Consider the following 14596-nt stretch of genomic DNA (forward strand, 5'->3'; position numbering starts at 1 on the left):
TTGGGCTTCTCCCCAAGCTTGGAAGCTTCTCCCCAGAAGCTTAGGCTTCCCCAGAAGCTTAGGCTTCCCCAGGCTTGGGCTTTCCCAGAGCTTTAAAGCTACAGAAGCTTAGGCTTCCCAGAGCTTAGGCTTCCCCAGGCTTGGAAAGCTTCCCCAGAAGCTTGGGCTTCTCCCCAGAAGCTTGAGCTTCCCAGAAGCTTGGGCTTCCCCAGAGCTTAGGCTTCCCAGGCTTCCCCAAACTTAGCTTCCCCAGAGCAGGCTTCCCCAGAGCAGAGCTTCCCAGAGCTTAGAGCTTCCCCAGAAGCTTGGACAGCTTCCCCAGAAGCTTGGACAGCTTCCCCAGAAGCTTGAGCTTCCCCAGAACTTGGAAGCTTCCCCAGAAGCTTAGGCTTCCCCAGGCTTCCCAAACTTGACTTCCCAGAAGCTTAGGCTTCTCCCAGAAGCTTAGGCTTCTCCCAGAAGCTTCTCCCAGAAGCTTAGGCTTCTCCCAGAACAGGCTTCTCCCAAACGCTTCTCCCAGAAAGCTTCTCCCAGAAGCTTAGAAAGCTTCTCCCAGAAGCTTGGAAATCTTCCCTCAGAAGCTTGGAAATCTTCCCTCAGAAGCTTGGAAAGCTTCCCCCAGAAGCTTGAAAAGCTTCTCCCATAAGCTCTGAAAGCTTCTCCCAGAAGTTTGGAAAGCTTCTCCAAGAAGCATGGAAAGTTTCTCCCAGGATCATGGAAAGCTTCTCCCAGAAGCTTGGAAAGATTCTCCCAGAAGTTTGGAAAGATTCTCCCAGAAGCTTGGAAAGCTTCTCCCAGAAGCTTGGAAAGCTTCTCCCAGAAGCTTGGAAAGCTTCTTCCAGAAGCTTGGAAAGCTTCTCCCAGAAGCTTGGAAAGCTTCTCCCAGAAGCTTGGAAAACTTCTCCCAGAAGCTTGGAAAGCTTCTCCCAGAAGCTTGGAAAGCTTCTCCCAGAAGCTTGGAAAGCTTCTCCCAGAAGCTTGGAAAGCTTCTCCCAGAAGCTTGGAAAGCTTCTCCCAGAAGCTTGAAAAGCTTCTCCCAGAAGCTTGGAAAGCTTCTCCCAGAAGCTTGGAAAGCTTCTCCCAGAAGCAGGCTTCTCCCAGGAAGCTTGGAAAGGCTTCTCCCAGAAGCTTGGAAGCTTCTCCCAGAAGCTTAGGCTTCTCCCAGAAGCAGGCTTCTCCCAGAACTTAGGCTTCTCCCAGAAGCAAAGCTTTTCCCAGAAGCTTAGTAAGCCTCCCAGAAGCTTGGAAAGCTTCTCCCAGAGCTTAGGCTTCTCCCAGCTTAAGCTTCTCCCAGAAGCTTGGAAGCTTCTCCCAGAAGCAGGCTTCTCCCAGAAGCAGGCTTCTCCCAGAAGCTTAGGCTTCTCCCAGAAGCAGGCTTCTCCCAGAAGCTTGGAAGCTTCTCCCAGAAGCTTAGGCTTCTCCCAGAAGCTTAGGCTTCTCCCAGAAGCTTGAGCTTCTCCCAGAAGCAGGCTTCTCCCAGAAGCTTGGGCTTCTCCCAGAAGCAGGGCTTCTCCCAGGAAGCAGGCTTCTCCCAGAGCAGAAGCTTCTCCCAGAGCTTCTTCTCCCAGAAGCTTGGAAGCTTCTCCCAGAAGCTTGGAAAGCTTCTCCCAGAGCTTGGGCTTCTCCCAGAAGCTTGGGCTTCTCCCAGAAGCAGGCTTCTCCCAGAGCTTGAGCTTCTCCCAGGCTTCTCCCAGAGCTGGGCTTCTCCCAGGCAGCTTCTCCCAGAGCTTGGAAGCTTCTCCCAGAGCAGGCTTCTCCCAGAAGCTTGGAGCTCTCCCAGAAGCTTGGAAGCTTCTCCCAGAAGCTTAGGCTTCTCCAGAGCTTGGAAGCTTCTCCCAGAAGCTTGGTGCTTCTCCCAGAGCTTGGGCTTCTCCCAGAAGCTTGAAGCAGGCTTCTCCCAGAAGCTTGAAGCTTCTCCCAGAAGCAGGCTTCTCCCAGAAGCTTAGAAGCTTCTCCCAGAAGCTTGGAGGCTTCTCCCAGAAGCTTGGAGCTTCTCCCAGAGCTTGGAAGCTTCTCCCAGAAGCAGGCTTCTCCCAGAGCTTGGAAAGCTTCTCCCAGAGCTTAGGCTTCTCCCAGAAGCTTGGAGGCTTCTCCCAGAGCAGGCTTCTCCCAGAAGCTTGAGCTTCCCCAGAAGCAGGCTTCCCCAGAGCTTGGAAGCTTCCCCAGAAGCAGAGCTTCCCAGGAAGAAGCTTCCCAGAGCTTGGAAGCTTCCCCAGGCTTAGCTTGCTTCCCAGAAGCTTGAAAGCTTCTCCCAGAAGCTGGGCTTCTCCCAGAAGCTTGGAAGCTTCTCCCAGAAGCTTAAGCTTCTCCCAGAAGCTTCTCCCAGAAGCTTCTCCCAGAAGCAAATCTTCCTCAGAAGCTTGGAAAGCTTCCCAGAAGCTTGAAAAGCTTCTCCCATAAGCAGCTTCTCCCATAAGCTCTGAAAGCTTCTCTCAGAAATTTGGAAAGCTTCTCCAAGAAGCATGGAAAGTTTCTCCCAGGATCATGGAAAGCTTCTCCCAGAAGCTTGGAAAGCTTCTCCAAAAAGCTTGGAAGCTTCTCCCAAAACCTTGAAAGCTTCCCCAGAGCTCAGAGCTTCCCCAGATGTAGGCTTCTCCCCCAGAAGCTTGGAAGCTTCTCCCCAGAAGCTTGGAGCTTCTCCCCAAAGCTTGGAAGATCCCCAGAAGCTTGCTTCTCCCCAAGCTTAGGCTTCTCCCCAGAAGCTTAGGCTTCCCAGAAGCTTCCCAGAAGCTTGAGCTTCCCCAGAAGCTTAGGCTTCCCAGAAGCTTTAAAGCTTCCCCAGAGCTTCCCAGAGCTTGCTTCCCCAGAAGCTTGGAAAGCTTTCCCACAAGCTTGGGAAGCTTTTCCCAGAAGCTTAGGCTCCTTAGAAGCTTGGGCTTCCCAAGCTTAGGCTTCCCCAGAGCTTAGGCTTCCCAGAAGCTTAGGCTTCCCCAGAGCTTGAGCTTCCCAGAACTTAGGCTTCCCCCAGAAGCTTGGAAAGCTTCCCCCAGAAGCTTGGAAAGCTTCCCCCAGAAGCTTGGAAAGCTTCCCCCAGAAGCTTGGAAAGCTTCCCCCAGAAGCTTGGAAAGCTTCTCCCAGAAGCTTGGAACGCTTCTCCCAGAAGCTTAGAAAGCTTCTCCCAGAAGCTTGGAAATCTTCCCTCAGAAGCTTGGAAATCTTCCCTCAGAAGCTTGGAAAGCTTCCCCCAGAAGCTTGAAAAGCTTCTCCCATAAGCTTGAAAAGCTTCTCCCATAAGCTCTGATAGCTCCTCCCAGAAGTTTGGAAAGCTTCTCCAAGAAGCATGGAAAGTTTCTCCCAGGATCATGGAAAGCTTCTCCAAGAAGCATGGAAAGTTTCTCCCAGGATCATGGAAAGCTTCTCCCAGAAGCATGGAAAGCTTCTCCCAGAAGCTGGGAAAGCTTCTCCCAGAAGCTCGGAAAGCTTCTTCCAGAAACTTAGAAAGCTTCTCCCAGAAGCTTGGATAGCTTCTCCCAGAAGCTTGGAAAGCTTCTCCCAGGAGCTTGGAAAGCTTCTCCCAGAAGCTTGGAAAGCTTCCTCCAGAAGCTTGTAAAGCTTCTTCCAGAAATTTGGAAAGCTTCTTCCAGCAGAAGCTTGAAAAGCTTCTACCAGAAGCTCAGAAAGCTTCTACCAGAAGCTTGAAAAGCTTCTACCAGAGCAAGCTTCTCCCAGAAGCTTAAGCTTCTCCCAGAAGCTTAGGCTTCTCCCAGAAAAGGCTTCTCCCAGAAGCTTGGTGCTTCTCCCAGAAGCTTGGGCTTCTCCCAGAAGCAGGCTTCTCCCAGAAGCTTAGGCTTTTCCCAGAAGCTTGGTAAGCCTCTCCCAGGAAGCTTGGAAAGCTTCTCCCAGAAGCTTAGGCTTCTCCCAGAAGCAAGCTTCTCCCAGAGCTGAAGCTTCTCCCAGAAGCTTAGGCTTCTCCCAGAAGCTTAGGCTTCTCCCAGAAGCAGGCTTCTCCCAGAAGCTTGGAAGCTTCTCCCAGAAGCTTAGGCTTCTCCCAGAGCAAACTTCTCCCAGAGAAGCAGGCTTCTCCCAGAAGCTTGAGCTTCTCCCAGAGCTTAGGCTTCTCCCAGAGCAGGCTTCTCCCAGAGCTTAGGCTTCTCCCAGAGCAAAGCTCCCAGAAGGCTTCTCCCAGAGCAGGCTTCTCCCAGAGCAGGCTTCTCCCAGAGCTTGGAAGCTCTCCCAGGAAGCTTGCAGGCTTCTCCCAGAGCCTGGAAGCTTCTTCCCAGAGCTAGCTTCTGGAAGCAGGCTTCTCCCAGAAGCTTGGAAGCTTCTCCCAGAAGCTTGCTTCTCCCAGAGCTTGGAGCTTCTCCCAGAAGCAGGCTTCTCCCAGAAGCTTAGGCTTCTCCCAGAGCTTGAGGCTTCTCCCAGAAGCTTAGGCTTCTCCCAGAGCTTTCTTCTCCCAGAAGCTTGGAAAGCTTCTCCCAGAAGCTTCTCCCAGGCTTCTCCCAGAAGCTTGGTGCTTCTCCCAGAAGCTTGGAAGCTTCTCCCAGAGCTTGGCAGGCTTCTCCCAGAAGCTTCTCCCAGAAGCAGGCTTCTCCCAGAGCTTGGAAGCTTCTCCCAGAAGCTTAGGCTTCTCCCAGAAGCTTGGCTTCTCCCAGAAGCAGGCTTCTCCCAGAGCTTGAAGCTTCTCCCAGAAGCTTAGGCTTCTCCCAGAAGCTTGGGCTTCTCCCAGAAGCAGGCTTCTCCCAGAAGCTTGGAAAGCTTCCCCCAGAAGCTTGGAAAGCTTTCCCCAGAAGCTTGGAAAGCTTTCCCCAGAAGCTTGGAAAGCTCCCCTTAGAAGCTTGGAAAGCTTCCCCCAGAAGCTTCCCAGAAGCTTGAGCTTCTCCCAGAAGCTTGGAAAGCTTCCCCCAGAAGCTTGGAAAGCTTCCCCCAGAAGCTTGGAAAGCTTCCCCCAGAAGCTTGGAAAGCTTCTCCCAGAAGCTTGGAAAGCTTCTCCCAGAAGCTTGGAAAGCTTCTCCCAGAAGCTTGGAATGCTTCTCCCAGAAGCTTGAAAAGCTTCTCCCAGAAGCTTGAAAAGCTTCTCTCAGAAGCTTGAAAAGCTTCTCCCAGAAGCTTGAAAATCTTCTCCCAGAAGCTTGAAAAGCTCCTCCCATAAGCTCTGAAAGCTCCTCCCAGAAGTTTGGAAAGCTTCTCCAAGAAGCATGGAAAGTTTCTCCCAGGATCATGGAAAGCTTCTCCCAGAAGCTTGGAAAGCTTCTCCAAAAAGCTTGGAAAGCTTCTCCCAAAAGCTTGGAAAGCTTCCCCCAGAAGCTTGGAGAGCTTCCCCCAGATGCTTGGAAAGCTTCTCCTTGAAGATTGGAAAGCTTCTTCCAGAAACATGGAAAGTTTTTTCAGAAGCTTGAAGAGCTTATCCCTGAACCTTGGAAAGCTTCTCTCAAAATCTTGGAAAGCTTCTCCCAGCAACTTGGAAAGCTTTTCCCAGCAACTTGAAGAGCTTCTCTGAGAAGCTTGGAGAACTTCTCCCAGCAGCATGGAAAGCATCTTCCAGAAAATTGTAAAGATTCTCCCAAAAACTTAGAAAGCTTCTCTCAAAAGTTTGGAAAGCTTCTCTCAGAAACTTGCATAGCTTCTCCCAGCCGCTTGGAAAGCTTCTGCCTGAAGATTTGAAAAACTCTTTCCAAAAGCATGGAAAGCTTCACCCGGAAGCATCTAAAAACCTTTGCAGTCTTCTAAAAAACCTTTGAAGCTTGGAAAGTCGCATAAATAAAGACTAAAAAAATCAATCAAATAAAGTAAAAAAAATTTACTAGAACTAAACTTGTTCAATACCTTAAAAATGAGCTAGATTTTTATGGTAGTAAATTTCAGAATTTGCACACATACGCACACATACATGCATATAAGTGGTCTATTAGTGTCTCAAAACATGCTCACATTTGCTATCTAGTTTTCACTGAAGAAATTTTTGAAATCCCTTTCAATTTTTACGTTTTTGCTTTTCTGAGAAGATGTTTGGTACATGCTTCTATATGTTCCTCAATTAAAATCATTTGTTTCTTTGAAACAAATGAGAAAAATAGGCATAATTCCATATCACTTTATTTGTTATAATTATATTTTCAATATCAAAGTGAATTTGTTTCAAATATCATACATTTTATTTAATAATTCACGAGATTTCTTGATAGATTAATACGTAACACATCTGCGTAACGCATACAAAGTGAAATTATAGACACTTCCGAAGGAAGGGTCAAAAAGATACTCTTTGCAGAACTTTGGAAAGTTTCATCAACAAACGTGGAAAGCGTCTCCCAGCAGCTTGAAAAGCTTATTCCAGCAGCTGGTGAAGCTTCTCTCAGAGGCTTTGAAAACTTCTCCCAAACTTTTCACAGGTGCCTGAAGCGCTTCTCTCTACTTTGAAACCTTTTCCTAATAGTAAGAGAGCTTTTATAAAAAGTGTTTCTAGATAAGCTTGAAAGGCTTTCCATATAATGAAAATTATTTTATTAGAGTATAAGATAAGGAGCAAATTAATAATTAAATTAAACAAGATTTTAGATTCATTTCTTCTACTCATAGTAAATCAATAAATTTCATTTCTGTCATTACAGCCGGTGACTCAAACTACGACCAGGCCCTAATGGTTAACTCCACCCTTCCGGTCCCGGTTGATCAACCTGTTTCGAACGGACTACGAACCGCCGACTACACCCAGATGACCCTCACGCCAGCGGGTGCCTTAATGCGGCTGAACACCTACTACGTGGCGCTTCTCATTCCGGAGAGTGCCATCTCCAAGCACCAGAAACAGAGCGTCGTCCTGTCCATCGTCAAAGACGAAAAGTTCTCCATCCAGAGCCCGGGATCGCGCATCACCTTTCTCAGTCCGGTGGTGTTCTGCGGTCCTCCCGACACTAAAGTGCACAAGCCCATCGTGCTGAAGGTGCCTCATTGCGCAGAAAATCTGTCCAACTGGCAGTTTTCGCTGTACCACTCGACGGACGGAACCGGCCGGTGGAACGAAGTGGTCACCATTGGAAAGGAGAACATCAACACGCCGGCGTTTGTGCAGATCGACAAACGGTACGCGTACGTGTTGACCGAGGTTTTCGGGAAGTATGTGCTGGTCGGAGAATCGGCGAACGATATCCAAGAACGTGTGGCCTGCAAGAAACTCCGGATGTTCATTTGCGGTCCTTCAACGGTGCCGGAATTTTCGGATGTTAGCGTAAGGATATACATAGTGGAGGATAATCCGGGAGCGGAGGAGCGCTGTAGATACTGTGAACAGGAGATCGGAGGAGTTTTGCTGGGGAAAAGTACGGTGTTGTACTTTTCCGATAACAGTCAAGATCTGTGTATAGATATTAGGAGCGTAGGGGGATGGAAGTCGAAGCCATACGGCGATCGGCAGGTGATACCGTTCTCACATGTGTGGAACAACAGCAATTCAACATTGCACTGCAGTTTTACGCTTAGTCGAACGGAACACGATAAATGTGACTTCAAGATCGACGTTCAAGCAGTACAGGAAAATTGCGGATTCAACGTAGCCCCATCAACGCTAAGTATTTCATCGTTCACTCCTCTCTCGAAAGATGGCAGCAACTGTCAGCATTCTTCAAGTTCCTTCGAAACGATGACCATTTGCAGCGTGGGCTCAAATTCTGCCAACGGTGAGCACAACGTCATCAACACGGACAAGTTCCGCCTCAACAAGATAGTGAAAAAGAAACTGTGCAAGTGTTTGGACCCGCCGACGCAAAAGGGCAACGATTGGCGCATGCTGGCCGCGCATCTCAGCGTGGATCGTTACCTGGCGTACTTTGCCACCAAGCCCTCGCCCACCGACCAGATTCTGGACCTGTGGGAATGCCGAAACCGGGATCTGAACGCGCTCTGTAATCTGATCGAGATCTGCCGCAATATGGGTCGTCACGACGCGGTTAGCATATTGCAAGAGATTCAAACGCCTTCCTGGCTGTAGATTTAGCATTTAGTCAAAGGTTGGAAACATGATATGTAATAGAAGCAGTAGATATCGGTCGATTGTTGGACATAAATACCTATACGTAACCGTTCTCGAAGAAGTAGTAGCGCGAAGAAAAAGATGTAATTTATATCGGTGCGATTGGGTGCGGAATCCTGAAGGAAATCTCGCCACGCTCTTTAATCGTAATCTCCTCAGTAATCAAAAAGTTTAACCTCTTTGCCGCAACATGGGCGATCGGCCGAAGGCACGTGATCCTGTTCTCTTGTTTCATTTGTTTTACCGCCTCGCAGCTCTTGAGCTCGATCGATGAATGAAGGCAGTCGTCTTACAAAGCCCGGTAGCCACACTTACGCGAAGCAAATAAGATGCATTCTGCCGCCGACGGTCATACATACTACAGATGCGCGCTGGGCTCGTACATATATAGGTCAAACCAATCTTTATAAATATTTATAAATCATTATCTGGCATAATATTGGAAGGGTAATCGCGACGTGAAAACTATTCCTCTCGTTTGCATCGATTGGAATTAATTCACTTTTGGGTTCATGTAGTTTTGCTCGCTCTTATATTGAACTTCGACGATTGATTTCTGGGCTTGAGGGTGGACGTTTTCTGCATTATGTACAATTGCGCTTGAAGGTGGCATGAATAGAATAATAGACTAAATTTGGAATTCGAAAGTTTTTTAAGGTTCGCCTTTAAGAGCGATATAAAATTCTTTGGCTAGTTTGAATGGAGCTATGCATGTCCTCTTGCCCTGGGATTCCCGCTAACAAGCACCGAACGTGTTTCGGTCAAACTAGACCCCCGTTTCGATTGTTGCAGGGCAGCATCTTGCCACACTCTATGATTATTTAAATTACTACTTAGCAACAACAATCGATTCAGAAGCCGCGCGCTGATGATCATGCATTCGATTACTGTGGGGGACCGAAATCCGTACAGCACCGAAATCCGTCCACTTCGTGAGATATCAATAGAATAAAGGGGGTTTGAGGGAATTAATGTATGAATCATTTATCTTATCTTGATCTTATGCTTGACAGAAAGCTTTCTGGCAATTGAAATGGAAAGTAGGCTCTGAAAATAAAATAACATAATTAAAAAACAAATCGGCACCCCGCAAACGCGAAGTTTCAGGTGCCATTTTGTTCGCGTGTTGGACACAATTGTACCAAAAGTGAGTGTGTTTAAATTGCAAATTGCAATTAATAGAGCAAGATCAGCAGCATAAATAACAAAGGGATCGCTTCTCAAGGAGAGTATTGCGCTATTCACAGTGTTAGTTTGAGCAATTGGTCTGCTTTTATTTAAATATTTTGTTGGAAAATAGCCGTACGGATTATGATCCTATGATTCGAAGTCCGTCCACGGTGGACGGATTTCGATTCAGGAGGTGTTGATTTTGTTCGTAATTTTATCACATTTTTCATTACTTTCAACGCAATACAGTGAAGCACACAAAAAATAGAGGCCCTCGTGCAGTTAGATCAATGACGAACGTTTGATTTGCATTCGATTTGTATTTTCTAGAGACTTTTACATATACTGAAGTGCTTAAATGTACGGGTTTCGATGCACCACGGTAGTTGGGCAACGTCTACCACAGCAGGATAGGGTATGATTGAACGTAATCCCTATTTTTCTTCTCGCGTCAACCGCCGCCGGTTAGTTGCGCGTCGTTTGCGCAGATATGATATCAACGAACAAAAGCCCTAAGCTAAACTACTAAGAGAATAAAAAACCCTAGCCATAGGTTGACTTGCCTACGCGAATTAACATGCAGCCAAACTATGTAGTTATTGTAAGTTAATTCTTCGCTTTCGGCCCTCATTTGAAACGATGTTCGAAACTGCAATTATTGCTCGTAACTAGGTAGACGTATGGCACAATAGACACGCCTCACAGTTCAGAAACAAATTTGAATCATTGCAAAAATTATTGAAAATAATCAAAAATATTTTTTTTATTTTCAATGAAATGAGGGTTCTTAGTTTCTGGAAAATATCAGAAACTGAAAGAACATATCACTTAAAAATCCTTCTTTGACTGCGTACTGCTGAGCGTAAACCGCAGCCTTTTTACTGCCAATTGAACGGCAATGTTAAAGTCGTTCTCGTTACTCCACTTGTATTGCAATAAAACACAAGCATCTAATTGAATATCGATAGTTAACATTGATTTTATTTCATGAGAGTTACCCTTTGGGTCGGTTGCGGTCGTCGTTAGCAGAATAGAAAGGAGGAAACGGCTTCTCATTACATATGATATCGATTGAGACGTTTGAAATCGAGTAGCTGCACTTCGTGGTATCACATAAAAAAGTAGGTTGGTAATTGCTGTAATTTGAATTTTATTAGCTGGCCTATAAAAATAGTTACAGCAGCAAATTTGTTGCTTTGGACAAATATTGAACTCTTAAAATAATCCAGCAAAAATGTGTCGACTCTGATACCAATAGACATCACAATTTTTATCCCTATCAAGAATCTCCTGAGTTTAAAAAAAACTAGAATTCAAATACTTTTCATCGGTATGTTCGTGAGATATAGGGATTCGTATTTGATTTCTGAAAAACTAAGCAAAAAAGGATTTTGAAATCCATATAAGAATTTAGCATACGGCGGAGCTTTTGGGACTTGATCTTCAAGATTTCGTGGAATATCGTTGAAAAAGAATAAAATTTTTAGATTTATTGAAGTCAAAGCAAGTATTGTGGCGGGATCGAATTGTTGTGATCATGTGTTGAGTTCAAAGCTTGGACAAATATAAGACAACTTTTCATATACCTACATAGGGGAACCACTCCTTGAATTCATACCATGTACCCAAATCAATACCATTCGAAAACAAAGAATTGATGCGCAAATTGTTTTGTTTCTCATTTTTGTGATTTTTTTCAGCAGTGAGCACGCCGGATAACAACAAAACACCGCACAAATTGAGCCTAAATAGCCTGTTTTACGAATGTTATTGATATAGGAGCATGTTATTAATAATGGAACAGATACCCTAGTTACCGTGAACCGATTTTTTCGCAACAAGTTGCGTTTGACAGATGGCAAAGCTAGGGATCCTGGGATCGCCAGTTCATTAGATTATCGCATAATGTTCTGTGGAATTGATCTTTAACATATCAACTGCTTTTGTTGCAATACTGAGCTCAATCGGGCATACCGAACCAATTTCCTGAACAAAAGAGTGGCAGAAGTGTATTTTCATATGCATTTTGGTTACACCACCATACAAACTTCAAATCAAATGCGCCAGCTTATGCAACAAGCGATTGAGCTGAAATTTTCAGAGATTGATTTTCTTAGCCAAAGGCACAATCCTGATGGGGCCCCGTAGAATTTGACAACCTTTTGTTTCCTGAGCCAGTCTAGTGTGCCACCTTGAGCGATCTGTTCTGTAACTATTAAAAAATTCAATGTGAGATCCCAACAAACATCGGAATCTGATAGAGCGCTTATTCAACCAAAATAGTCTTCTAAGGCTGTAAAATTAGCTTTTTCAGCTTAAATTGTTTGTAGGAAACTCAGATATGCTTCCCCCAAATCCAAATTACACTTAAATTTTTACTAATGATTGAGTAGTTTTGAACTTAATTTTAATTAAAAAACACTTAAATGAAAGATTAAAAAACAGATCAGGTCTCAGAAACAAATTATGCAGAAAAAACTATTTCTGAAACGTTTCAAAAATGGTTAAAAAAACAGTAAGTCTTAAGAACTTTAATAAAAAACGGGTATATTGGACGTACCACATTTTAAATGAATATTTTTTACATAATTAATTCCATTACATTACATTGACGTAATTAATGAATGAATGTTTTCTTCCATAGACCCAAGGCTGCACCTCTGGAAGATTCAGATTGATAACTTCCTTCATTTTTCAACGTTTAGTGGTTGAATCTATGAACTCTGGAAGAGTTCCTGGATGGAACGTTGTTATCATTTTGGAATATAATTAATGGTTTTCTTCTTTTTTTCGTTTTATTAAAAAAAAACTTGTGTCGAATTCGTTTTTAAACCTGGGTCAGGGCCAACCCGAACCCTGAATAAAAAACCCAGATTAATCCACCTAGCGATGACGATGCCTTTCTCGATTTTACCGTTGGGCTTCGCCTTAGTGTGATACACATACATAATAAATAATTGCTCACATTGCCGCTCTTGCAAACGCTGTATAGTGAATCAATCAACCAATAGTTTACACTAGAAATACTAGAATAAGAGATCGACTAAGACGCCATCTTGTTTCCAATCGAACCGTCAAAAGCGGTTCCATTTCGACTTGTTTACTTTTTGCGCCCATAAGAAGCAAGCAAAAAGTTCAAGTGCTGCCAGTATCATTTTCACGATTTCATGCATTTTCATACGTTGCCATTTCGACAGTTTTTCAGCCCAACTAACATTTAATGTCAATGTAAATGTTATTTCAACTCGTCTATACGGCTTCAAGCTGAATATGTGTGCTATACATATGATCAAGAACTTCTATTCAATGCTTTTACCAGCAAATCTGGCGAATCTATTCAGCTGTTTTTGACGTGTCTGCACAACTACTTTACAGCATGTTACACAGTTTTTTCTCAATCTTTACTAAACCATTTAGTAATATAATTCGCTTCAATGGCGCTTATTCAGATTTTTTGAATCTGTTAAATAAGTTTTATACAGCCACTGAATTCAATTTGATTAAATATTATTTGAGAGGAGAGTAAATTTCGGGAGTTTATTCAATGTTTTTTTTGTGAAAACTCAAATATCAATTTTGTTGCTACCTAGATTCGAACTCCTGATCTCCTGATTCAATGGCCGTTGCTCTGTCATCACCGTCACTTTGACATATGTAAATAACAAAGAAAATTATGGATGTGCTTCTTCACATACCCTATAGGTTGTTTTACTAACGCTATTTTCAGATTCATGCTGTATAAACGTTAGAAAGAGGCCTACATGCTGCTTTCAGCACATAAGCTTAAAAATTATGCTTTCAGCATTATTTCAACCATTATTCAAACATCTATCAGCATGTTCTGTTGGCTAACTTTTATCCATCATCAATCGCTGAAATTGTTTTTAGGCAACATTTTCTCGACCTGTATAGATGCTACTTTGCTGCTAATCGTTTAACAGTAGCCGTCAACAGAAATATCGCTTCTAAATGGCTTGTTTTCTTACGCTATCTGCTAGCATTAATGACAGCGCTTTGTCAGTTGCTATAAGAGCAGGTGAATATCTTTGTAGCTGCATTACAGAAATCAATAGCTCATACACAGCTCCGGCAACAAATATCAAATGTAAACATAGCGGTTTTGACGTTCCATACTGATATGCTATTAAAAGAAGCAGTAATAGGTTTACTTAAACGTTGTGTAATCTTCAAAGGTACAGAAGTTGCCTAAAAGCTTCGTTAGTTCATTTATAGCGCCATTACGCTATATTGTTAGTGCTATAACAACAGCAAAAACGTTTTCATTGTGAATGCTACTCACCGTAATATGGGAAGTTGCTGACAAGCAACTCAGTTACATACATGAGCTCTTAACCGATAAGCTTTGTTGCTAATTCAGACAGAGCTGTTTTATGACTATATGAAAGCTGCATAAACGATAAAATATTAAATATATTCGGCACACTGACTAGCTGATAGATATTGGGGTAATAGTCGAGTTGAAGTTTAAGGGATTATTTGCGGAGGCTTTTCTTTTATTCAGCATTGGCTGCTTTTATTCAAATATTATACAGCCAAAGGCTAGAAGTTGAAGCTTTTAGCACCAAAAATGTTAGTTGGGAGTCCGCCGGTCTCTGGTTATAGGGTTGCTAGTTTACACTATCGGGCGGCCCCATACGAAGTGATGTCCGAAAATATTTTTTTGTTTTCCCGCATTTTTTGATAGTAAATATTCCAGTAAGTTTAGTATAAAATAAGTGATATTTATGTATTTTTATCGCATCCAAAAGGTGTAACTAGAACTTAATGAGCTACGTATTCCTGAACAATAAATTTGAACGTTTGTTTTTTTTTTGTTTTGTTCAAATGCAAATCAAAACTACAATAAGGTTGCTGTTCATCAGATTGAATAGGAGAGGTGGAGGTGGAAGCCCCCTCACCCTTCTAATCAAGATCTGAAGACCCCCCCACTCCAATTTTATAAATAAGTTGTATAAGAGTATTGTTTTTATCAATCAGGTATTTTGGAGAAGAATTATTTGTCTACCAAATATAATTTATAAACAAGGTTATCGTGAAAACCGTGAAAACATTTAAAACTGTTTAGTCCAGTTGGGTAAATTGGTACGTGTTTTTAATTGGTACAATTTTTTTGGTTTATGCTCGCATAACCCAACTAACAATTTTGGCGCTAAAAGCTTCAACTTCTAGCCTTTGGCGATTAATCGATAATGGTAATTAAATCCATTTTTTCGACCTTGTGCCAAAATGACGCTAATACGCAGCTATCCGCAGCTGGATTCTTGTTCCGCAGATAGTATAGACCTCAAATTAAATTGTAGTGGTGGTCTCTTGAGACTGCCCGTCCCTGCTCGTTAAGGTCACTCCTGACAGAATCCAAGTTTCAAAGTGCTCGCGTTTTCGGGGGCACACCACTCGATACGGAGGCAGCGGACTACTGTCATTTTTGTTAATTCAGCT

General features: G+C 43.7%; 1 protein-coding gene across 4 annotated transcripts in view; it reads left to right on the forward strand.

Moving 5' to 3' along the window:
• LOC134212637 (netrin receptor unc-5-like) overlaps nucleotides 1–14357 on the forward strand; it is a 909680-nt gene extending 895323 nt beyond the window's left edge. For all 4 annotated transcript variants that reach the window (XM_062690661.1, XM_062690659.1, XM_062690660.1 and 1 more), the window contains one exon: nucleotides 6549–14357. In XM_062690661.1, coding sequence (XP_062546645.1) covers nucleotides 6549–7924 — 1376 coding nt within the window. In that variant the 3' untranslated portion in view covers nucleotides 7925–14357. The remainder of the gene's footprint in view (nucleotides 1–6548) is intronic.
• The last annotated feature ends 239 nt before the right edge of the window (nucleotides 14358–14596 follow it).

This window comes from Armigeres subalbatus, chromosome 2, assembly GCF_024139115.2.
Source record: "Armigeres subalbatus isolate Guangzhou_Male chromosome 2, GZ_Asu_2, whole genome shotgun sequence".
NCBI lineage: Eukaryota > Metazoa > Arthropoda > Insecta > Diptera > Culicidae > Armigeres > Armigeres subalbatus.